Below are 26361 nucleotides of genomic sequence, written 5' to 3' on the forward strand. Positions count from 1 at the left end.
ACCGATTTAGATTTTCTATTTGCCTGTTTATATACTATATTTGAGTTTTTTTGTTTTTTCTTTACAATAAGTGTAACAATTAAAAAATACAGAATATATACAAAGGGCAGCCCAAAGATGTAAATACTATGCTTTTGTTCTTAGGGGAGAAATAAAATTTATTAACATGTGTTAAATTGTACATTAGGAAAGTATATATACCTTTACATTGCTGTAGAAGTCAGTCAGCTAACGTTTAAAGCAGAGTTTAAAAATACATTTAAATAGATAATCAGCAAAAGAAAAAGTATTTTAAATGAGCAGCCTTTATGTAAAAGGAAAGATATTAAAATGACAAGTTTATTTCATGTTTATCTAGAAGCTAGAAAAAGTAGTTTAGATATAGCAGATGGTATATAGATATTGAAGTCCTATGTTTTCTTAGATTCTGGAAATATGCTTATTGACATAAAGAATTCTTGGAATGGTAGTCTTTTTCATTTTTTTATTTTTGTGACAGAGAGTCAGAGAAAGGGACCGATAGGGACAGACAGGAAGGGAGAGAGATGAGAAGCATCAATTCTTCATTGCAGCACCTCATTGATTGCTTTCTCATATGTGCCTCAACTGGGGGCTACAGCAGACCGGGTGACCCCTTGCTCAAGCCAGCAATCTTGGGCTCAAGCTGGTGATTCTTGCTCAAACCAGATGAGCCTGCGCTCAAGCCGGTGACCTCGGGGTTTTGAACCTGGGTCCTCTGCGTCCCAGCCTGATGCTGTATATCCACTGCGCCACCGCCCGGTCAAGCTTGGAATGGTAGTCTTACGATTATAAATGTATTCTCATTCAATGACAGCATGCAGATTTTCTTTCTGCCTTCCTCTACTCTCAGTTTTTATTGTAGCTATTTTGAAGCAAGTGAAACTTCCACGCAGGTGTTAGGCACACGTAAAAACCGCCTACCACATGGGAGTGACATCTGTTTAGCCTTGCAAAGAGTCACTTCATTTCCATCAGATCCTAAGGAACCTTTGTCCCTCACTCTAGTGGGAACATTCTCCCCACCTTCGCTGACTTGATGTGATTTTAGAGCACATCAGGGTTGCCTGCTGCTCAGACATACATGCCACATGGTTGGGATGCAGCTGCCCCATAAGAACAGGCACAACCACTATGTAAGTGCTGTGTGCCAGCTCCCGTCTCATACAGACATTTCCTAAATCCAAGCTGGTTATTATTTGGAAGAACACAGATTCTCAGTTTTGGGAAATCAGGTAAATTTATGTCTTAGATCAAATAGCCTAATTTTGGCTGAAAAGCTTGAAAACTTTGGCTGAAACAATTGCAGAGAGTAACAGTTGAGCACCAAGGAAGATAGTGGTTTCCAGCTCCCGTTAAATCCCAGGCTGGTGGTGGTGCTAGGAGAGTGTTACTGACCAATGGAGGGAGTGCAGCGGAAACAGTGAACCGGCATTATCACCTTAGGTCCTAAGAAATGGGGGACTTTACATTCTAGAAGCTTCAGTCACATGCCTGACCAACCCTGAGTTTTAAACGCCCGGAGTCCACAGCTAGAGAAGCTGTTACTTAAAGAATTATCAGCCTGTGTTGATTCCTGATGAGTCGTGTGACCTTTCCTCTGTCTCTCTTTGGAGAAAATGTCTTTAAGTTTTGAGGAGGTGGAGACCAAAATGTTTTTTGTATGCTGCGTTCAGCGTTTCACACCATTGGCTCCTGGGGACTGCCTTCTGATGTTCCTTACTGCTCCTTGAGTTCTTTCTATCTTGGTCCATCTGCCATCAAAGTCAGCAGCCTTTCCCTTCATCTTGACCTTCACAAAACTGAAATCCACAGTGCCTGCTTTCTTTGGCCTAGACCCACTTGCATCTCTGCTGCTGGACTGATTGTGTCTTCTGCAGGCTCTGGGGTAAATTCTCACTGCAGGCAGTTTCCAGAATCATGATCTTTTAAAAGTCACTCAGGTTTGTACAAAAGAAAACCTTTCAAGAATTTCACGACTTGCTGTTTTAAAGAAGCAGGACAGGACAGAGGTCAAGCATGTGAACCAGGTAGGCCAAGGGCCGGGCTTAAATCCTGACTCTATCCCCAGCTCTGTGAACCTGAACAAGTTACTTAGGAACCTCTGTTTCCTTACCTGTATAGTGAGAAAATAATAATCCTTATCTCAAAAGTTTGTTGTGAGGACCAATGAGTCAATACATGTACAAAGCAGTCAGAACAGTGTCTGGCATGCAGGTACACTCTGTGTGCTGGTATTAACGTAATTAGAAGAGTCCTCGCATAATTTCTTTAAAAGAAAACCCCATCTTAGAGTCTCATTTATAAAATCAGAAAGATGTTCCAGCCCTACACACACTTGACAAGCAGTCTTATCTCCTGCCCTTCCTCTGCCTTGTCCTCATCCCTCTACTTCCTGATATTAAAACTCCAAGGAAGACCCATCTCCCTTGGCTGCTGTGCAGTTGCTAGGACTTTGGGCAGACCTTTGTGTGACACATGAACTTGAGAACAGCAAGTATTCCAAAACAGCATCAGCCACTCTCTAACCCCAGAGAGTCTACACAGACAGACCCACGGTCCTTGTCTTTTCTCCATGAAGGCCCAAATTCCCTTCACTGCTGCGTGGGTCACGTTCCAGCTCCACCCCTCCTACCTTGATGTCAGTACTGAAGTTGCTGATTTTGCTGCAGCTTGCGTTCTCCAGGTGGTAATTAGCCCATCGCAGCAGGAGCTCCTCAGGGGAGAGTTTCATCAAATCCTCTAGGCTCTCCCCTTCTCTCAGAAGAGCAATTAGGGCTGAGGAAGCACACAAGCGAAAGTAAAATGAATGCAGGGGAAATTTGGTAGGACTAATTGTAACTTTCACTGTGCTCTGTTGGAAAGCCAAAGATGGCAATGTCACTTCTCTACGGTAAAGGTACTTACAGTTTTTCCCACGGAATAAATACTTTACTAGTATTCCCTACTGAGAGCTTATTTATTATCCCTATTTTTCAGATGAGAAAGAAAAGGCACCAATGCATCTCAATGCTGTGCCTAAGAATAAAGTGGAAGAGCCAAGGAAATAAGCAAGACTACCGGCTCAGAATGCTTCACTGGGCCTGTCAGACCACATTTCATGAGAAAACAACTTTTTTGCTTTTAAGAGATCAATTTGTAATGATTGTTCTATTGTCTGTTCCCAGAGGTGTTTTATATTTCAAATGCTTACCTGCATAATTATAGCAGCTCAAAAAGTATAATCAACTCTTTCCTCTACATTTCCCAGATGAATAAATATTTCTTGCTCAGTTAGAAGGTTTAAATTTAGCCAAGGTCATTATTTGCAGATCGATAGTCTTTCACGTAGGTTCTGAGTTCTCTACTTGTTTTTCTTTTTCTTCTTTATATTATGCTTAATATATTGGTTTTATATTACCCCAGGATTTTTTACTAGTTATTGTGATTTGGACTTTAATAGTATATAATAAAATTATATGTGTACTTTATATATATACATAAAGTATAAAGATTAGGATTTGGCTATAGGTTTCATATTGTTAGGATCTGTACCTGAATATCAAAAAGTAACATTGTGTTTTACATGATACTTATCAAGACCTATTACTTCTGTCTTAAAGGACAGTGCTTTAATTATTTAAATGCAGATAGGATGCTCAGAATAAATAGGAAAAAGACTCACAGCTACATTTTTTTGTTTAGTTTAGTTTTGTTTTTGTTTTATTGTTTAAGTGAAAGGAGGGGAGATAGTGAGACAGACTCCCACATGCACCTGGACCAGGATCCACCCAGCAACCCCCATCTGGGGCTAATGCTTGAATCAACAGAGCTATCCTCAACACCCTGGGCTGAAACTCAAACCAACTGAGCCACTGGCTGTAGGAGGGGAAGAGAGAGAGAGAAGGAGAAGAGAGGTGGGGAGAGAAGCAGATGGTTGCTTTCCTTGTGTGCCCTGACTGGGAATTAAACCCAGGACATCCATATGCCAGTTGATGTCTATCTACTGAGCCAACAGGCCAGGGTCCAGCTGCATATTTAATCGAGAACTCTGAAATTCTAAATGGAATATATATATATACACACATATATATGTATATATATGTGTGTATATATATATATTATTTAGACAATTAAATTTAACAGGGTGATATTGGTCAACTAGAGTACATAGATTTTGAGAAAACATCTCCACATCATTTGGCAGGTCGATTATGCTGTATACCCATCACTCAAAGTCAAATCATCCTCCGTCTCTAAATGGAATTTTTTATCATCTTGGTAAGAACTAGACCAAGTTTCCCTTAATCTGTTATCATTGCAGTATACGAATGTGAATCACTTCATAAAATACAAGTTAAAAGTAGTTTTATTTGTAATAAAATGTTTGAAGGCAAAATTAACTCAGACACACTTTTGAGGTTAGAGCTGCCGACAGCTAGACTGAGCTTAGGTTCTAACAATGCATTGTTTTAGTCTGTAGCCTTAAAAAGCTTTTGTTTCATTGTTTTTAGAAAATCTGGTCAATGAGGATAGAATCTGTTACATTAATAAAATGAATTCAATATAACTACATTGAGGATTCTGCACTTGACTCTTCTGACATCACCTGTTACATCCCTTAACACATGCAGTAATAAGATGCAATGCCATTAATAACATTGGAAGCTTCGTACCTTCATTTCTGCTGAGTTCGATGTCAGCAAACAACCCAATTTTGATGACTTGCCACAAAAGCCCCAGGACCAGGTAAGGCTTCCCCTCCTTTAAGTCCTCGGCCCCGATGTTAACCACATGGCAGCCGATGGCTGAGGCAGAGTTCAGAGCCAGGTTCAGATTCTCCTGTGGGAGAAAAGGTGCGCAAGGTTTGTTTTTGACTTTGCAAATGCCAAAAGATGATTACTGATTGGCAGCAACAACATTTTGCTTCTAAAAAGTTCGCAGGTCTAGAGGCACAGTCTTCACTAGATTTTGACACTGAGAAAAACCAGTGAGTAATAAGTTGAAAAGAAAACCCAGTAACCTAGACACAGGGCTTATGCAGTGCCTAGTCAATCAAAGCAAAACCTGAGGTGAAGCGCCATCTAGTCAGGATGAACCAAATGAGCCATATATCTTTCCATCTTGCTATGTGACGGAGCCTTCGCATTCAACATCTTCATCAGTCAGAAACAAAGGGGCACCTTTGAGGGGCGGGCATATCCTCATTGCCTTGTCACTGGTTATCATTAATAACACAATTATTGATTATCAAGTTTACAAAATAGAGTAAGAAAACAACTTTTTGACTTTCAGATTGAGTATTAAAGGAAAAAATCAAATTCATAAAAAGATAGCATGGTTCTTACTAGGACAATTTGTTGAGTATCCATAATATCTAGAGACCTTGAGTGCATACACAGCTACATGAACACACACCCATGTGTGCATACACACATGTGCACATGTGTATAGGTTATACGTTCTTATCCCTGACAACAATGTATATAATGTAACTCATCTACAGATGGAATAGGGTTAATGAAACTTTCACAATCTAGAATCTATATACTATTCTTGGGTCCACCAATGAGGATTTATCACAGTCAGAGAACTGTAGAAGTTGGTTTTATGACAAATTAGCAAAACAAACCACTGGCCACCAGTGAGTTGGGAAGGTAACTTTGAGAAGAAAAGTGGTTTCTTTGTCCCAGTACCAGTTCTCCTTATGGCCAAGATTACGAGTTAATTTAACATTAAGTGCCTTCATGTAAGTTTAATCATCATTGTTCTCTTTGCTTAACAATTTCATTTTGAAAGTACTTAGGGTTGCTTAAATTCAAACAGGATGTAAGACGTTGTTCCTGATTTAAGAAATGAGACAGGGCTTTGAGCACGAGAATTACAATAATGTTAAAATACTGGAGCATAACACAGAAGTACAGCTTACTTACTACTGGTTATTGTCCCAGATCATCAACACACTGAAGACATGAGTACAAGTTATAGTTATCACTCTTATAGCACTGTCAAGGCTATAAGAGCACTTCCTGGTGTTCACCCCTTCACTTCTTAGAGAGGCTTATCTTTTCAGCTAAAATGTGGATTTGGCATCAGCTCAAAGATCAATTGCTAAAGAAATTTTTAGTTAAAACTTAAGCTTGTGAACTGTATTCATAAGTGGCCAAACAGAGAATCCTCCAATTGCTCACTCCCCACTAACCTTCTCCCACCTCCAATGCCCTGTACCCTGCCCTTGTTACATCAATAAAAGAATAAACAGCATGTGTCCCTCTGTGCCCAATAGTCATGGCAAATCACCAACCCAAAGCCTGGGGTTTGGGAATGATGTCTGAGCACCTGAACAAGCCTGACTCAGCAGATCTGGTGTGCATCCATTCCAAGCAAAGTCATCTTTGAGAGTAGCAGAGTGAAGACATACCTGAATGGTGAAAGGGGTGAGTTTCTTTTTGTTGATTGTTCTTTCATCAATTGTGTCAGGCACTGACAGGTTGATCATTTTACTGAAAGAGAAACAATTCAGTTAAAGAAAGCAAGCTTCTGAATAAAAAGGTCCAGTAACACTGAATTTAAATTCTAGCCAGCCATATCGTAAACAAACAAGATGGCAACATAATTTGTGCTATCCCATGTTTAGATATAAAATCAGTTATGCAGTTTTGATGAGACTCAAACTATCTGTGGGAAAGGTTAATATTCCTAAACTCATACTAATATATGAAACTAGGAAATAAGGACCCTACTTTATTCACTTACCTGGTTTCTGGAATTTCTGGGTAGAAGGACAAGCAAATCCTCCATGAGTACTTTACTTTCCCAGTCAAAAAATATTGTCCCACTAAATAAAAGATTATTATACACTTCTGAGCTTATGAAATGTCTAAATTTTTATTTCACCCTGGTCAAATTCTATACCTCTAATTAATCACATGATAAAATGTTTTATATTTTCCTGTAGTCCTTATTCTCTCAGCACTTTAGAAATTTCACCCACTCAAGTATCTACTACATATATCAGACATAAATGGATTTGTACAGGAGGAGAAGATGAGGAAGGGAATTTATTTAATTATTTTTTTTATTCAGTGAAGCAGGACTGTTTATGAAAAATGAATTCTACCCAAGTTAGCATTGGTTTAATCTTCAATGAAGCATAAAGAATAAATTTCCTTAGATCGTCTCCTTCTTATTTGAAGAAAGGGAGTTGGAAAAAATGCAAAGAATCAACAACAAAATCAAAGAATATTAAACTTGACTGTGACTATTTCTTTTTTTAATGAGAAAAGACATCAGCATTAACAATATCTCCTAACAATTTTTAAGCAACTGCCTTTTTTTTGTGGTTGTTGTTTAAAGATGCATTTGTGCAATGTTATCATATGTATATACATAAATTTAAATAAAAGGTATTTTATTACAAATAGGCAAAACAAACTCCTAAGTCATCATTTGCAAAATAAGAAACTGGCACTATTAGCTCTGGGAGATAGTGGGGCAGAGAGGTGAGGTGACTCCAGAAAGTGTAAGATATCCCTGCCATTGAAAAGTAGCTGGATATAAAAAGTTATGTAAAAGTACAAAGCAGGACATTATAATGTCTTCCAAGGTATTACAAATAATATGAATATTAAGAATGTATTTAAGGAAAAAAAATCACTGGAGGTTGGGATAGACCAGGAAATTACAGCATAAATGGATTTGTACAGGAGGAGAAGATGAGGAAGGGAATTTTTATTTATTTATTTAATTTTTTTTTTATTCAGTGAGAGGAGGGGAGGCAGAGAGACAGATTTATGCATGTGCTTTGACCAGGATCCATCTGGCAAGCCCACTAGAGGGCGATGCTCTGCCTATCTGGGCATTGCTCTGTTGCTCAGCAACCAAGCTCTTTTTAGTGACTGAGGCTATGGAGCTATCCTCAGTACCTGGGGCCAGCTTGCTCCAATTGAGCCATGGCTGCAGGAAGGGAAGACAGAGAGAGAGAGAGAAAAAGAGAGAAGCGAGAAGGGGAGGGATGGAGAAGCAGATAGGCACTTCTCCTATGTGCCCTAACTGGGAACTGAACCCAGGATGTCCACATGCTGGGCAACACTCTACCACTGAGCCAATCTGCCATGGCTGGCATTCTTTAGAAAAATAAAAATAAAAGACAAAGCTACAGCTCTAAGTTATAAGCAGGGTGTGCATGGGGAAGAGTCAGTATACTGGATGTCATATAAGAAGCCATTTACTCAGTACTATAGAGTAGGTTCTTGAGTCAGGGTTCCTGCTTGGGAGATAAACTAGAAAAAGATTGATAGAAGGCCATGGGTTGGGTTGGGTGCCAACTGAATGAATCAGGACTTGATCCTGTAGACTAGGTTATTTATTTATTTATTTATTTATTTATTTATTTATTTATTTATTTATTTTAGCAGTTGAACCTTTAAAAAATGACTTCTAATCAATAAAATACAAAAAGCAGAATTGCTCCAGACAGAGAAGAGAAAAGCGGTTGAATATCTTGCCCACCCATCCCTCCTTTCAACTCCTGGGCTTACCTGAGATCAGGCATTTCAAGCCTCCTCTCTAACACCATGTTGTGTAATGACAGAAAAGCTACTGAAGCAAAAGCTACAGAGGCATTTTCAAAGACACCTCTGTGAGTCACTCAGCTGTGCTTTGAGGCCTCCCATTGAAAGAGTGCATTCCTCCTTCTCAGATGCCCTCAGTTGTGTATTTGTGTGTACTGCTTGCAACCCTCTCTGCATCAGGACTTTCATTGGATTACTCCAGTTATCATACTGCTCTTATTAATTCTGTCCATTCTCTTGTAGCCATGCTCTAACCAAGTGGCACATATTCCAAAACTAATTGCTTTTGACCTTGTATTACTATATCTCCTCCATGTTTATTTTTGTCACCATACTGTGCATTCCTCTCTTCCACCCAAGAAATAGTAGTTTCACATTCCTTGTTCCAGGTTGCTCTTGAAATCAGTTTCTTCTCCTGGACCTGCCAAGTAAATGTCTAGAAAAGCATTTCAGGTCCAGCTGATTACTAAAGGAAGTTGGCCTATGATAAATACAATTAACTGTTGGTGTTCCAGAAAGTTCTAGGGAAGCCTTTGGAAACCAAGAAGGAAGTGTTATTTACCAAAGGACAATGCCATCTCCAACAGCATTGAAGAGATCGTCCGTGTTTGGATTCATTGGGATGACATGCCGACAGTCAGGGTCATTTTCCAGGGCTTTGTTTATCCAGTTAACAAAGGCATATTTTTCTTCCTCTGCAAGCAAATGACTAAAATGACTTATTTGCAAAGTAAAAATCTGATATAGACAAAATTATATATGTGAATTTTAGATTCTCACTCCCAGGAGAGACATTGAAAGGTTATCTCTTTCATCAGCTGATCATCTTGTATTTATTGACATTTAAAAATCTCAGATGACTTGGGATATAGGCACAGAATCTCTGTTCATTCTAAGTCAGAAAACATACAGCAAGCAGATTTAGAAGCTATACATATGTATACAGATGCAAATATTTTATATTTAGAAGCAAATATATAGCACTATTTTATGTATAGGTAAACAGATATATAATAAATACATTTTCTTTATACTTATATATAATTTAAATAGAAAACATAGTGTTGGTGGACAATGGGGAAGGTCACGTGAGAAACCAGACCTGGGAACTTTGGCTAGAACCACCCACATCCATGTGTGCCAAAAGAAACTTCCCAGGAGTCCTTAGGAAAAGAATGACTGTCCATCAGCCAGTGAGATTTTGCCATATCATATTAGCTCGACCACCCTAGAGACCTTTTAAATATCTCCCATGCAGTATCATCTGTGCGACTTCCCTGGCCCGTGTCCCCCAGACCAGGGAACATCATCCAGGAAGCACTCTATACTCAAAAAAGCTTTTGCTTATCCACACTTCATGGCTACGCCCCTTCTTTTTTCCTCAGTGGGGAAAAATACCTTACATTTGGTGCTGAAACCAGGGAGGAGTTAGAAAGTCTGCAAGGACTGCTCCTCTCTCCTTCCCCTCCAAGAAAGAACCAGGATCTCTGACCTTCCACCCACTTCGGCACACGGTGCAGTAAGTCCCCTGCCTCCGGCCTTCCTCTCAGTTCTTTCCACCGAGACTCCCTGTCCGAAATCGCAGCTGCGTCAGGGACCTCTTTTCCGTTCCAAGTGCATGTGTGCCCATGGAGACATCTTGGTCACTCTCACTTTAATTAACCATCAGGTGGCCAAAGATTGAATTGTGGGACACCAATTCTCAACTCTGACCACTCCAAGAACTGAGGGTGGCCATAGAGGCACAGGAATCTAAACATAATCCAGAAACACTCCTGGAATTGCCTTATCCGAAATTTCTCCCTCCCTAAAGAAGAAGAAACTGTTCTTCTTCTCTGCTGTGGCCAGGCCACAGAACCCACTGGTAATTGAATCAGGTAGCCTCCTGAAGGGACTTTTGGTTTTAACACCCTCACCAATTTAACTATTGCCAAAAGAACTGGGAACTGGTTGGAGATCCCTTACATTCAGGGTTCCTAGTTATTTGCATTCCTGTCCTAATCTCTGTGCTGCCTGCTACACGGCGCAGGCCCTTTTTGGCCAAAGAAACCTCAACTAAACCCTCCACTCCTGATCTTTCCTCCTTCACTTAACCCCCAACTCTCTCCCCCTCCTGCCTGACCCCTAGGGGCGCCCCTCTCTCGGGACCCCTCTCTGGTCCCTCTGTGGACCTCTTCCACTCAGGTCTCTTCCCTCCAAGCACACCCCCTCCCTTCGCCAGATCCTGTTTCTTATTCAACTGCAAATACCAGTCTCTCTTTCTTCTCCCCTGCCGGCCAGGGGCCCCTCCCTTCTCCACTGTGTTCTTAAGCCCCTCCTCCATCAGGCCATTCTTCACCTACCACTGACCCTCATGCTGGTTTGCACTGACCCCATGGCCAACCTGATCTTCTTGCAGGAAGGCCTGGCCCTGTCCTGCCTCTGGCTCTGGCATTTCTGGCTGGATCTGGGTGCCAGGCTCCCTAGGAGCTCCCCTCCTCTTATTCTCAACCCCCAGACCCCTACCCAAGACCTGTGAACATGGCATTTTTTAATGGTCATGACTAGTAGAAAAAGGCTGAGGGTACTCGCCAGGCCCACATGCGCAGAAGGTAACTCTCCAAACCCAGGCTCTTGTGGCAGCCCTGAGGCCAGCAGAGCAACAGGGGCAAGGCACAGGAAGTGCTCGACCCAACTCTGGGCCGCAAAGAATAACCCCACCAGCAGCTTGCTTTAAATGTGGCAAGCTGGCTGCCCACTGAGCCCTGCCCTAACTGCAAGCAACTCAGTCACTGGTGGAGTGATTGCCCCCTTTGGGCAGGCAACAGGCTCATCCTCAGCACCTCTACGTGGAGGACAAGCCACCCAAATGGGAGGCCAGGCCAGCCAGGCGAGCCCACCGCTCGAACTCCTAGGCCTCATGGACGACTGACATGGCCTGGACTCGGAGACCCCCATCATTCTCACCAAACCACGGGTAATGCTGCCGGTAGCAGGTAAGTTCATCTCATTTCTTGTGGACACGGGGGCTACCTTCTCTGTTTTGCCATCACACTCTGGACCTCTAGTTCCCTCACAAGTCTCGGTTATGGGGATGGATGGGACCCTTTCTTTTCCCCTTCGTATGCAGTTTTGCCTCAAGCTTGCCCCAATGCAGGACCGCTGATAGTCAGAACCACTGGGCCCTACCCATCTCCAGCTCACCAAAAGGCTGGACCCTGCAGATCCTCCTATTGCTCATCATCTTTTTTTTTTTAATCCTTACAGGACCACATCTGTGAAATTTCTTGAGTCACAGTCAAACAGATGTTCCTCCCGACTCCCCTCAAAGCCACCACCTTCTGATCTCCCGTCCCCACAATGCCCCTAACCAGCAGGAAGTAGCCAGACGAATAGCAGTGCCCCTATTTAATACAAAAGGTCAGAATGTAAGGTCGGTGGACAATGGGGAAGGCCACATAAGAAACCAGACCTGGGAACTTTGGCTAGAACCGCCCATACCCATGCGCGCCAAAAGAAACTTCCCAGGAGTCCTTGGGAAAAGAGCGACTGTCTGTCAGCCAGTGAGATTTCGCCACGTCATATTAGGGTCTTGACCACCCTACAGACCCTTTAAATATCTCCCACGTGGTTTTATCTGTGTGACTTCCCTGGCCCATGTCTCCCAGACCAGGGAACATCATCCGGGAAGCGCTCTGTACTCAATAAAGCTTTTGATTATCCACACTTTCCTTTTTCCTCAGTGGGGAAAAATACTTTACAGAAACATGGTCTAAGTCTTACAAAAAATACTCGGGGTTCTGTCTTTAGCCCTGTCGATTTAAATGTGGGATGATCAAAGACAATCCTTGTAATATCTCTGAATTTTTTTTATAATGAAATTGCAATGGAAATAATTTATGTTATCTTTCTTTCTTATCAGTAAACCTGCCTGAGGTCAATTTTAGAAATTTTCATAAAACCATGAGTTATACCCAACACAGTGTTTCTCAGTTTGCATGTCATTGAAAACAATAGTGTCCCTGGGAAGAATTCTGAGTCACAAAAGTGTTGAGAAGCGCTGCATAGCATATCACTGACTTGAAGTTTCACACTGTGCATTTATATAGCAAAGGGCTGTGAAAACTTCTGTATTTCAAAATAAAAAGCTAAACAGACAGTACTTAACCATGAATTTATCTTTAGGAGTCACAAATGAGTTGAGGAACTCGGTTTGGGGGTTGTTGGATTACTGGACTGTTTGGGCTATTAGAAGTTTCCATTAAGCCCACTGGTTGGCAGCTTCCAGAATTTTCAGAATAAGATACAACTTTCTACCAAATCAATGAAAACACAGTTTTGGCTCACTCAGCAGGCATTAAGAATAACCATGAAGTTTGAAGGTGGAAGCCTAAGTAGTTCATTTTGTCCAAATACTTGCAAAAGAATTTTGGCAGCCTTTAATGTATTTTTCAAATGCTGATAAGATTACTTAGTATTGTCCCTACCTAGAGCTAAAACTTCTGGCCTTCTTATGCACAGGAAAACAGGAAGCAGTTGATAAACTCATCTTAACTTCTGTCTTTCTTTGCATCCCTTAAGATTGAACATTGAGTCTAGAATCTGTAATTCCAAAGACATAGATCCTTTCTTCATGGTTCCCTTTTTTCTCTGCCCTCAGGTCTCTCCTCACCCCAAAACCCTCTCTACCTCCATCCCACACCTGTTAGTACAACTTACCTGAATAGGAGTGCTGAGTGCCAACACTAGACTGCTCCGAAGTACCACCGATTGCACAAATCCCTTCTTTTTTATTGATTGCTTTTCTAAATGTCTTGGCAACATCTGTGCTTTTTAGACCATGAAAAACCTGCAAAAATATAATGTATCATTAAAAATCCCAATGTGTGATTAAGAAAACCACAAAGAATATGTAATGTTGAAGCAAGGAGAGTGGAAATGCATTTCTGGATATTTTTTTAATTAAAGTTCCAAGTTTCAAATGTGATCTCTGTGTATTCTGCATCACACTCACCTTGATAAACTCATCAAAGCTGATCTTTCCATCCTTGTCCAGATCACCTGTAGCCATCAGGTTTTCTGTAATTTCTCTCACTCTGTACCCAGGCAGAGGCAAGCAAGCAGCCTTGAACAAGTCATTCAGCTCATTGCAGCTAATGTACCCATTCCCATCAGTATCTGTAAGGCAAATACAATGAGCTGTAGTGTCAGAGCATTTCAACTAACAGATAAAGAGAGGTGAGAGAAGGCTAGGTGGGAGGTGAGCAGGCAGCAGAGGCAATCATTCAGGCCATGACTCCATGCAAGACGCAGAATATCACAAGCAGCCTGTTGCTATCCAATATAATCACGAACATGACTTCCACCATCCAAGAGTCATAAACTCAAAACAGAACAGATGTCTGGCAATAGAATCTAAAGGGACTCTAATAGAATCAGATGGGGAAATAAACCACAGGCTTAGAGATAAAGAGTAAGGAAAAATATGAAATAACAATGAACATAAAGAAAAATATTTTTTAAAAAAGGAAAAAAATAACAAGACAACCAAAGAAGTAGATGTGATATAAAGATGAGACTTAGGGGTCATTTACAGGAAAAGCTACAAGTGAGAAAGGGTCCATATCCCATGTTTTAATAAAGAAAGACGTATTTTTCTTGAAAGATATCTTTCAGAGCTAAGCTCCTTAGCTCTTTTATCCATGACCACCCTATTCCTGTCACTTTTGCTTATTTTACCATTTCACTGACTCTATCCTGAAGTTAGTAAAGATAAGAATTGTGCCACTCGAGTCATCAGGCTTACTCACCAATTTTGTCAAAAGCTTCCCTAAGCTCCATCATTTCTTCATCAGACACTGATCCTCTGGCCATTTTTTTCTTGCTTTAGGCAACAGCTCTGCAGAGGCAAGAACATAAATGACTGCTGTGCATATGAATTCTTAAACTGCCTATTTCCTTAAGAAGCAATTTTCATTTCCTTCTTTTTTTTTTTTTTTTTTGCAATTTTTATTTCTTAAATAAAGAAATATCCCTCTATATCCTTCATGATTTATAACTATCAAAAAATGTAAGAAGTAGTATTTTTCTTTTTTTAACCTTGCATGCTCTGGTCTCCAAAGATTTCCCTCACCAATCTCTCTGCTCCCTGCTGTGGACGGACTGCTGCTGACATCAGGAGGTGGGACTCACTTCCCTCCCCTTCATTCTGGACTGATCCTGGGACTGCCTGGCCACTTAGAAGGCAGGAGAACCCATGTCTGGAACTGGAAACTTCTGCTTTCTTCCTTTTGGAATGCTCATTCTTGGGATGTCCCCTCTCACTGCCATGCAGTAAGATGTCCAAGCCACATGAAAAGCCAATGAAGGGGTGCTGGGTACTCTGGTTAACAGTTCCTGCTGTGCCCCCAAGCTGACGGGCAGTTTCCAAGCCAGCCACCTGAGTTGGCCATTCTAGATGTTTCAGCCCATTTGAGTCCCCGGGTGTCCACATTTTCAGTCAACACCACAAGCAACAGAAGAATCACCCTGCTGTGCCCATTAAACCAACAGAGAGATGATAATATGATTGTTTTCAATTACTCGACTTCAGAGTAGTTTGTTACACAGCAATATACAACTAAAACACTTATGGAGATATCTTTTAGAGATATTGTCATGTTTGTATTTAAAATTGATATGTTTGGCTAACCCAACAGATAAGTTTCATAACTTACAAGGAAGTTATTAAAGATCTACAAATAGCCTGACCCACGATGGCACAGTGGATGAAGCATCGACCTGGAAAGCTGAGGTCACCGGTTTGAAACCTCAGCTGGCCCGTCAAGGCACATAAGAGAAGCAACTACTATGAGTTGATGCTTTCCGCTCCTCCCTTTTTCTCTCTCTTTCTTTCTCTCCTCTCTCTACACTTTATAAATAAAATCTAAAAAATATATCTACACATAGGAAAGGAAGAAGGAACTGTGACCCTCTAATAATTTATACATGGGAATCTGGGGGAGTTTTAGGTGTTCTCTTCTCAGAAAGGCTAATTTTGCTGAGGAACTTAATGCCAGTGATGGAGTAATTGCCTTTTCTCTTACATTATTGCTGCCTTTCTGTGTGTAGAATGAGAATGAAACAGGAAATGGGTTATATTGGAGTTTATAGTGTTAATCCATACCAACATGTTTCAAATCAGAGTTCCACTACAGTATACTGGATTTCCTGCTGGAGTGGGTGGGAGGGTGGAGGATAGGGCATTTGAATAATTATATTTTGGGCATTTTGGTCAAATTACTGATTTTTAAAAATATTTTAAATTGGTTACAGGATGTTGTTTTAAATTGGATTCCTTTTTTGTATTTTCACATTATTTGATAATGTGTACCTGTTCCCAGTGGCCACCAACAAGCACACAAAATGGAAAGAGTTTTAACACTTAAACCTGTAGGTTAAAAATGCATTATGGTTAATTTTTCAAATCAACATCTATTATTCACCAACTTACTATTCTGTTACATACATATATCAGTGCTTTCTTTCAAACTTTTGTTTCCACACATGACCCATTGTTAACAGAAACTTTACATGTAAATAAAAGTCAACGAATGAAAAAAAAAAGTTCTGGGAGCCTTTGGTTGAAAACACCCAAATGTCTTCCTTCCTCTAGTATATTGAAATTTAAGAACTGCACCAATGAGATTACATAATCAGTGAGAAGGAGAAATAAGATGTTGGTAGGGAAGAGTATTAATACGTCAAATACATGGTTAGGACTGCATATTTAGCTCAAAGTGGGCTGCAAACCTAGCTCCATGTTCTCTAGAAACTAACACAAGAAGGACAACATCATCAGTCCCATAATTCACTCTATCTATATAAGACAAACCAACCAATTTTCCTAGGGCTGCAGAAGTGAGGTTGATAGCAATACCTTTACCCAGGCCCCAGGAAGACTTGTATGGTTTGTAAAAAACACAATCTGTGTTTCTTTATAATGTCCCTCAGTGAAGGATGATGGCATCAGTATATCTAATCTGATTTTTTTTTTTTTTTTGTATTTTTCTGAAGCTAGAAACGGGGAGAGACAGTCAGACAGACTCCCGCATGCGCCCGACCGGGATCCACCTGGCACACCCACCAGGGGCGACGCTCTGCCCACCAGGGGGCGATGCTCTGCCCCTCCGGGGCGTCACTCTGCTGTGACCAGAGCCACTCTAGCGCCTGGGGCAGAGGCCAAGGAGCCATCCCCAGCGCCCGGGCCATCTTTGCTCCAATGGAGCCTTGGCTGCGGGAGGGGAAGAGAGAGACAGAGAGGAAGGAGGGGGGGAGTGGAGAAGCAAATGGGCGCTTCTCCTATGTACCCTGGCTGGGAATCGAACCCGGGTCCCCCGCACGCCAGGCCGACGCTCTACCGCTGAGCCAACCAGCCAGGGCTCTAATCTAATTTTTTAGAGTAGGAAGCAGAAGCTCAGGGAAATTATAATACACTATCTCAGATCACACAGGTGGGTATAAGAGCAGCCAGAATTTCAATTCTAAGTCTTTTCTTCTCCCCCACGATGTCTATTCAAGTACAACGGCTTCATATTTCTTTTAGATAGTCATTTCATCCATCCATTCATTCACTCGAAAATTTTCCATTATGTATCTTTAATATGTATGGCCCATGGGAGATTTAAAAACTATAATATAGAAAGCTTATCTGGGTGTTGTAGCTTTGGAAGCTTTTGCTTTCATGTGTTGAGAAATCAAGGTTTCTGTGTTGAGAAATCAAGGCTTCTCTATTAAGAAATTAGTATATAACTTTGTACACATTACTAAATTCTTATGATTAATTTCACTTGGTTCTCGTTTATACTCTCCACCAATTCTCCATATATGCATTAAGAGAAGGCTGTTCCACATTATATTTTAAAAAGGTGTAACATTTGGTCTAAAGCCCTAGAACTGGTTGGCCCCTCTTGGTTTTAGGTGTCCAAATACTTGGTCCATGAATGTTTATGGGATTATAAAATACAGTCATCCATTTAACAAATATTTAATGAATGCCTACCACAAGCCAGACACTGTTCTTCATTTCGGGTGAGGTATGTCTACACTGACCTAGTTACCCAGAAAGTGTGAAACAGTGTGAAAGGTAAAGAAACTGAATGGAATATCTGTATCTAAACTTGGCCCTTTCCTTTGACATAAGAGGTCTAGATTTTAGAGCCCTGTAAGAGACTAGGGAGAAATACAAGGAAGGCCAGGAAATGAGAATGGATTTTTAGAGTAAGTATAGGCCCAAGGAAGAAAAGAAAGAATTATGTTTTGGGGTGAAAAAAATGAAATAAAGATCATGCTATACTGAAAAAACAGAGAAACCATTTTAAGCATAAAAAATGGATGGCCTATTCAAATAAAAGATCTAGAAAGAGAAAAAAAAGCAGTGTTTTAAAACCATGTGATTTTTAAACCATGGCAGGTAGGTCAAGATAAAAAATCTGAGCATCTGAATAACCACATTTTTCTAAGGGATTAATAAATGGGATCAGCTCAGAGTGCCTTATAGTGAGACAGCCTTCAAAATTTAAAAATCCAAAACAGAATAATCAGCGACTTAATAACTAAAAGAAAAGAGCATAGGTTGAATTAGCTTAAAAGATGAGTTGACGAATGAACGGTCAGCAGCCTGTGATACTGTTTGTTGTTTATTAGGCCCAAGCACAAAGATTGTAGGTAGGTGGCCTTTACCATCAGAATGAGCAGAAATTCCTGGAAACATAACCCAATTTTTAATGACAGAAAGAATCCAAGGAATAATTTATTACAACTACCTCATTTTACAGATTAGAAGCCTGAAGGTCCAACGAGATAAAAATGCTTTGTGTACAGGTTCTCAAAGCAACTCCAGGCTAGAATTTGTCAATGCAGTTGCTGGTGAGCAGAGCAGCAGAAGGATGGAAGCACCATTAATAGGTAAGTGACAGTCCAAAGCTGAGGAGAGATCCTTTAACTAATTGAACTGGATGTGGAAATAGCATTGTCACGAAGCAGAGAGACAGGAAGATAGTCATTAACATGCAAATTAGAGCATTTCTAAGAAGGACATTGCTGGGGCTAGAATCAAATATTAGGTATTTTACCTAGACTATTAATGTATTTGCCTGCAAAAATAAAACACCTATTTAAATGCATACGTATTTAAAGTCTGAGTTACAATAATGTTGGTAACATTCATGAAGACAATCGGTGAGTGCTTCAGTTTGCAAATGACGGGCACTGTATTGGCAGCAGACTCTAAGAGGTCACTACAGTAATGGGACATGCTGAAGCATTTGGAGCCTGGAAAAAGTGGAAGGGATGTCCCTTCCAGGGCATTAGTGAGCAGTTTCTTCAGCACTGCTCTACTGATCTTGCGTCATCTATGTCCTGCAAGGGACCATTTTAAGGTCGCTTGTAAATCAGTGGTGAATTTTGGAACCCTGTTTTGAATCACTGCCCAAATCTAAAGAAGTGAAACATAAAACATATAAAACCTTCAACACAAAATCGAAGAAGAAAAATCTCAAACCAGTCTCTTCATCACACGTGCCTGCTAGTTTTTTTCTGTGAACAATTAAATGTATTAACTCAACATTTATAGAAACTTGTGTTGTTTGACCAAAGAAAAGAACTGGTTGTTCATTGTAATAAGATTATTTTTAAAGTCATAAGGAAATCAAATAACCCTCAAATGGCAAAAGCCACAAAACCTGTTCTTGTCTTTAAGGTTGAGTACCTACTTAAAGGAGGCTGGTATTTTTCCAGATTGGTAATGAAAGCAAATTTCTGAGAATGATTTCTTGTAATAAAAGCACCTGGACTCAACTTCTTGAAGTCTGAATATAGAAGCTGTCTGTAGGTGTTTACTTACAGAATCCAGTGCTGTAGGATTTACAAAAGGAAACACGGTTCTCTAAAACAAATGCAAAACTGTAAGCTGAATCTTCCCTGAGGAGAGGAAAGCAATAATGAAAAGCAGAAAGACTAGAAAATGGTGATCTATCCCGAGTGAAATGCTCATGAGCTAGCATCATTTCTGAAAGCTGATAGTGCTGTGCTGGTCATTGTTTTGATTCAATATATTGATGCCCAATTATATAACCGCCAGGATCACAGCTGCACCTGTAACCCGGCATCACATTGCCAAGGGACTCTTTTGAACGTACCCTACTTTTCCTGCAACTTGACACAGTGAGTAAAGTAGAACTGGAAACTCAGGACCTACATTCCTAGCTTTACCTCAATAATTTCAGTACGTATCCAGGGGGAAACTGTACAACTTCCGAACACCTCAGTGAACAGTGAGTAACCCAAAACAACACGGACTCTGGAACGTGATTCAAACTGCAGTCTTTAGAGTGGACTATGATGTCTAAGGAAGTAAAACATAAAATCCATCATACTTCAACACAAAATAAACGGCCTGTAAAAATAAAAATAAAAAATCTTAGATAACAAAGGAGCTTTACTTCCACTTATTCCTGTCCCCTTTATTTTAGAAAATAGACCACTTTAGGGCATCTAACTATGAATAATTTACTGTATATTCTTGGGATACTATTTGTCTTTAGATACAGATATACCAAATCTTTCCATCAAAGATAATGCTGATAATATATTTTTTTAAATGGCTTTTTTTTTTTTTTAAAGAAACCAAATAATTATCAGTGGTCTTAAATACAGATAGTCGCTTAAAGGGGCTCTTACAAATTCTTCTGTCAAGTCAAAATGTCCTTCATATTATCTTTTTTTCTCCCTGCATGTTCACTGATTCTGCCAGGGGCTGCTGCGGAGTTCAGAGCGCTCGCTTCCCTCCATTGTCTCCCAGGAACGGAGGAGCAGGGCGGAGAGGAAAGCTGTTTATAGCACAGACTCCTTGGCCCTTTTCTCTCACTCCCTCGGGCCACAGAAACGGTCATGGGAAGCCAGTAGGCCAGGGTACTTTAAACCTGATGGACTCAGGGATGCTCTGGGAGCCAGTGATTCTATCCTCGCGTTGAGAGGCTTCTGAAGCTGTCCACAGCCCAGCGCAGCGAGCCTGGCTCTGTCGCCCGCTAAGGAGTATCCACAGCTCCTCTCTCCCTGAGCATACCCGCAGCACCTCTGTTTTCTATGAGGGATGTGATCCAGAGCAAACCTCTTGCAAGCAAAAGGGAACTCCAGGCTCCAGGTTGGGGAGGCTTTCATTGCCTTCCTAGTTCTCTCTTTCCATGGGCTGTAGATAATATGCTTCTGGTGTCAATGTCCTGAAACTCCACAGTTACCCTTCATTTCACATTCTACCACTGAGGCCTTAAGATCCAGATTTTCCTCTGTTGAAAGCTTAGGGTCCCCCTGCTTCTTTTCAAAAAGCTGACTAGTACTATGGGCTAATTGATGATCCATTATCATACAGTTGCTCCGACATCAGACATCACTCACTCACTCAAAATAATTCATTCTTTGCTCCACCTGTGAGCACTGCTCTGGTCGCTGGGCTACACGCACAGGGGTCAAGAAGCCGAGGCTTTGTGAAGCCACAGGGACATGGCAGGTTTTAAATGATACAGGGGTTATAGCAAACTTATTGTAAAAAGTCATGAAGATCAAAAATGAACAAAGTAAGAGGACAAACACAGGGCTAAAGGGAAAGATTAGATAAGAGTAAGAAATTAGCACAGAAGCTTACCAAAAAATAAAAATAGCAAACATCAAAATCAGCCAATGCAACAAAGGTACGGGTATTCAGATAACTTACACACTTGTTCATCTCCAAGGACACCACACCTGAACTGTGAGTTGAACAAAGTGTTGAACCTGTGGGTGGGGAGACCCAGGCTAACACCTGTGTGACATCAGACTTTGTTTTCTTCTCTGGGCCTCAGTTTCCTCATCTATAAATTGAGAGATAAAATCCTTTCCAATTCAAAAATTCCAAAAGTCTATTCACTAGTTGACAAGTATATGCAAAAGTTAGAGCCCAGGTATGGTGTATTTCAAGTGAGCCAGGAAGTAGGGGCAGGGGCTTCCAGGAGCTATGGCTTTGGCCCTGATGTGACTTCTCCAGAGGGTGCTTTTTCTGAAATGCACCCAGCAGCCCCCACCCACCCACCCGGCTCTTGTTCTTACCTCAGCAACAGGTAAAACTCAGTCCTCCCGCATCCTCCTCGCGGACTGCTGACCAAGGCAGATGCCCACTGCTCAGCTGCTCAGCACAGTGCAGGGAGGTTATCAGAGCAGCCTGTGGGATCTGCTTTCTGGGATGTCACCACGCTTGGCTTAAGACATGCTGATCCAGTTTACTCCTAGTTTCTAAGCAAGCTGTGCAAACTGTCCCAGAAAGAAAACCATCTACATTTTCTTAAAAATATTCAAATAAGGAAACACTACAACCTCTCTGGTGTCTCATATCCCTACGCTGTAACCTAAATCTTTTCTGATACGATTAAAGCTCCTTCTCTCTTGGGCTATTTTCAGAGGGAATAACAGAAGCTGCTCAATTCATAAAAATTCTGTCACATGCCTTGGTGAACTGCCACCGGGTTTCTAAAAAAAAATTCTTTTAACCTGGTTTTGCCGGCTTATTTTCCAAATCTTTAATAGCTTTCTTTGCTGCCTTCTGGTCTGCGTCACATTCCTCAAATGGTAACATATGAATAACAGAGTCGTGGAATATAGAGGTGAAGGGAATTGAGAGATAATCTACCTGGCCACTTTCCTCCTGTCACAGAGGAGTGCCCAGCGTCACAGAGCTCGTTGGGACTGAAATCCAGGCCTCCTCTTTCTCCTCTTCCCTTTGTGACATGTTTTCAAATCTAAGAGGGAATGCTGTTTTTTAAGACCTGCTCAACATTTAGTAAGTATAATGCCTTCATGAATTCAAATAGTTTATGAATATAATTTCATATATGTGTCCTGCATAGGAAGAAAAACTAATCTAGGTGCTGAGAGGGTGCTGACTAGGTTTAGGCTACAAAAAATAAGCATGTACCAAATACTATAACTCATGCTATTGGCACCTTCTAGATTACAGTGACCAAGGCAAGGTGACTGCTTCTTGTATCAATCTGCATTCATCCTTGACTTTGCTTGAAGGTCTTCTGATTTTCCTGAGCAACCAATAATTCTCCCTTGGAGAGTCAAGTATGGCCCTCCAGAAGGAGTGAAATTTGACTTGGATTTCCACAGGTGAGGAGGAAATTGCTCAAAGATCAGTCAGTCTTTTTCCTTATTCATATAGGATGATTAACCCATATTCTCTTCATAGGGAGGCTGTCTATATTGGAGTCAGAGAAAACAATAACTAAAGGACAAATGAGAAGACCAGCTAACGTTTACCAAATGGTTATTCAATGCAAAATGCTTTATGTGGGTTATCATATATTTTTTAAAAAATATTTTATTCATTGTTAGCCCTGGCCGGTTGGCTCAGTGGTAGAGTGTTGGCCTGGCATGCAGAAGTCCCGGGTTTGATTCCTGGCCAGGGCACACAGGAGAAGCGCCCATCTGCTTCTCCACCCCTCCCCCTCTCCTTCCTCTCTGTCTCTCTCTTCCCCTCCTGAAGCCAGGGCTACATTGGAGCAGGGTTGGCCCGGGAGCTGAGGATGGCTCTGTGGCCTCTGCCTCAGGCACTGGAATGGCTCTGGTTGCAGCAGAGCAAAGCCCTAGATCGGGCAGAGCATTGCCCCCTGGTGGGCATGCCGGGTGGATCCCGGTCGGGCACATGTGGGAGTCTGTCTGACTGCCTCCCTGTTTCCAACTTAAGAAAAGTACGAAAAATAAAAATTAAAAAAAATATTTTATTCATTGATTTTAGAGAGAAGAGAGAGAGAGAGAGAGAGAGAGAGAGAGAGAGAGAGAGAATAGAAAGGCAGGAGAGAGGAGTAGGAAGCATCAACACATAGTTGCTTCTCATATGTGCTTTGACCGGACAAACCCAGGTCTTCAAACTGGTGACTTTAGTGTTCCAGGTTGATGGTCTATCCATTGCACCACTACAGGTCGGGCTGCATTATCATATTTAATTCTTGCCACTATCCTATGCAGCATTATTAAGGTTTCCTCTTTATAGATGAGGAAACTGAGGTTTAGAAAACTGGCTTAGGGTCACATTGCTATAAACTGGGGAAGCCTCCTGCTTATGCCAGAGCCTAGTGGGGGCAACACCCACACTGCCTGCCCGCCGCAGGCCAACACAGATACGGGCCTGCTGGATGCACCTTTCCTAGTACATCTGGCCATTGGATTTTTGTGTCAGGTTTCTCTACTCTCCTTTGGGGTTCTCAGGTTACTCAGCTCTGACCTCGTGTTCATTAGGGACAGACACACACTTCTGCAAGATTTTACTTACAGCTGGGGCTCTTCCTAAGCTCTTTTGAGACCTACTTCTCATCAGTTTCTCGACACCTTGAGGAGAGTTAAGAAAAATTAAGAACATCATCAGGTTTGACCTTGTCCACTCCTGCCTGTTTCCCCTGCCTCTGGTGGACAAAGAGACACTCTCCATTGGTAGCCTCTTCATCTGTCACCACTCACACTTAATAAAAGTGCTGGCCTTGTGCTACAATCTGGACATAGAAAAATGCATAGCAAACACTCCTTGCTCTTGAGGGTCACAGACTTAAAGACCACACTAATCTGAACACATTAGAGTGGCGATTTTCAACCAGTATGTCACAAGAATTTTTAAAACATGCAATACCCAACGATTTAGTTAGGGGCACTGACCTCTTTTCCCTTAGACTGTCATTTAAAAAAAGGACAACAGCTAACACAACAATAGTAGTCCAGTGTGAATGAATCAAAATTATATCTATTTTTTTTTGTCAGATAGCAAAAAATATATACTTTTTGGTGTGCTGCAGAATTTAGTAATTAGTTTATGTGTGCCGCGTGATAAGAAAGGTTGAAAATCACTGCTTTAAAGGTAGTATTACCATGGCACTGTAGGATCATAGGGCAGGAAGTGCCTAACTCTAGCAGAGGAGAGATGGGAAAGCCACATCTTCAGAAACCAATAAGAGCTTTCCAAAGAAGTAAAAATGGGGTAGGGCTCTTCGTTTTTCTGTATAAAAGAAAATAGCCTTATAAAGTGAGGAAACTAGCAAGAGCCCACAGGGTGCTGTCAAGAGTTGAGCATGAGTGGCCACGGGTCAGGAGGTGGAACTCTAGAAGACTGGCGAAGTGCTGTGCTGGTTTCCTTTCTCACTAGCTCTTGTTCCAGAGAGAAACCTGGCCGATGGGGGCTCTTCCCTTGCTGTCTTCAGTTGTAATGCTCATTGTGTGCTTTAAGTAATATATTCTTTAACTATCTCAGACAACAAAATGACTCATGTCAGTCTGTTTGTATGGACATAGCTCCTCCTTTTATTACTATCTGCCATTTGGAAAATACAGACCTGCAAAGTGAGAAGAGAACTGGACATGTTTGAAAATGGGAAAATGTGGGACCTGAAAAGTGGAGTTTCTTCCCAAACTCTCCAAGTGAATCAGTGACTAGTCTGAAAAGAGAAGTATAGCCTCAGAATCTTGACTTGGTCTAGCCACGATATGGGAAAAACATAAGCCAATTAGCATTAAACAACCTAAAGATTAAAAATACTCCTTGAGGCCCTGGCCAGTTGGCTCAGCGATAGAGTATCGGTCAGGCATGTGGAAGTCCAGGTTTGATTCCCAGTCAGGGCACACAGGAGAAGTGACTATCTGCTTTTCCATCCCTCCCCCTTCTCTCTCTCTCTCTCTGTATCTCTCTCTTCCCTTCCCATGCTCGAATGGTTCAAGCAAGTTGGCCCCTTGTGCTGAGGATAGCCCTGTGGCCTCTCCTCAGTTGCTAAAATAGCTCAGATGCCAATCAACGGAGCAGCGTCCCCAGATGGACAGAGTATTGCCAGGTAGGGGGTTTGCCCGGTGGGTCCTGGTTGGGAGTGCATGCAGGAGTCTGTCTCTGCCTCCCCACCTCTCACTTACTAATAATAACAATAAAAATACCCCTTGAGATACACAGTTAGTGAAATGTACTTTACATCTTATATATGTGGATGAAGAGAAGAATATGGGGAGGAGTTTCTTCTCCCTCATGTTTCGAGAATGGCACAAGCTCCTGAGTTTTCAGTTTCACCTGGCCTAGAACACGACCCACCTTTCTCCCAGTCTAAGCCAGTGGAAAGGCATTTCAGTCACCTCACCCTAATGCTAATGATCCTATCTTCCTTTATAAAATTAGATTTGATATATATATGTAGGTATATAATGAACTAAGAAGCAACATGGTATGGTAAAAAGATAAATGGATTTTCTGATGCGACTGCCTCTTGCTGTGTGTTTTGTACATGTTACTTCAGTTTTCTAAGTCTCAGTTTCTTCCCATGTAAAAAGAGAATAGCATCGATCCACAGTGCTCACTCCATAGGGTTGTATTAGAATTAGATGAGACAAAGTGTTTAAGTTGCATAAACAGTGCTTGGCAATGGAAGGAAGAAGGGAGGGAGGGGAACATAAAGAACTAAAACTTTTATAAAATAATTTTGGGGAACAAACCCAATTTCCACTATAAATTGTGTGAAATATTATGTAGCATCACCATCTAAAATCCATACTTAATTATATGTATGTTATGTATGTGTGGGTGAGTGTAAATCTAGATTTCATATCTGTTCTCTATCTTCAAATGTTTTTAGCTTGGCTTATTTGGGCCCTGGTACCACATTTCTCATCAAGAGTCTTAGACATGAATCTCAAAAGGTGTTGCACAATTGGTAGGTGATACCAACTAGAGGCAAACAGTACTGGTATTGGCTGTTTTCATGTTGAGTGGTCAAGGGTC

The 26361-nt window shown here is 41.3% G+C and overlaps 1 protein-coding gene and 1 long non-coding RNA gene across 6 annotated transcripts in view; one reads left to right on the forward strand and one right to left on the reverse strand.

Annotated features, from left to right (window-relative positions):
* LCP1 (lymphocyte cytosolic protein 1) overlaps positions 1-26361 on the reverse strand; it is an 83884-nt gene that overhangs the window by 19496 nt on the left and 38027 nt on the right. For all 3 annotated transcript variants that reach the window (XM_066380970.1, XM_066380972.1, XM_066380971.1), the window contains 7 exons: positions 14360-14448; positions 13564-13727; positions 13269-13398; positions 9133-9265; positions 6419-6500; positions 4674-4839; positions 2654-2796 (listed from right to left, as the gene is read on the reverse strand). In XM_066380970.1, the coding sequence (XP_066237067.1) occupies positions 2654-2796; positions 4674-4839; positions 6419-6500; positions 9133-9265; positions 13269-13398; positions 13564-13727; positions 14360-14423 (882 nt within the window). In that variant the 5' untranslated portion in view covers positions 14424-14448. The remainder of the gene's footprint in view (positions 1-2653; positions 2797-4673; positions 4840-6418; positions 6501-9132; positions 9266-13268; positions 13399-13563; positions 13728-14359; positions 14449-26361) is intronic.
* On the forward strand, positions 6301-13286 carry LOC136402929 (uncharacterized). Of its 3 annotated transcripts, XR_010751055.1 has the most exons (4): positions 6301-6434; positions 9956-10084; positions 11817-11969; positions 13210-13286. It is a non-coding gene; the product is annotated as an uncharacterized lncRNA (long non-coding RNA). The 3 variants fall into 3 exon arrangements; XR_010751054.1 differs by lacking the exon at positions 13210-13286 and having other exon boundaries at positions 11817-12266; XR_010751056.1 differs by lacking the exons at positions 11817-11969; positions 13210-13286 and adding an exon at positions 11378-11475 and having other exon boundaries at positions 9956-10089.

This window comes from Saccopteryx leptura, chromosome 4 (genome assembly GCF_036850995.1).
Source record: "Saccopteryx leptura isolate mSacLep1 chromosome 4, mSacLep1_pri_phased_curated, whole genome shotgun sequence".
In the NCBI taxonomy this organism is placed as follows: Eukaryota; Metazoa; Chordata; class Mammalia; order Chiroptera; family Emballonuridae; genus Saccopteryx; species Saccopteryx leptura.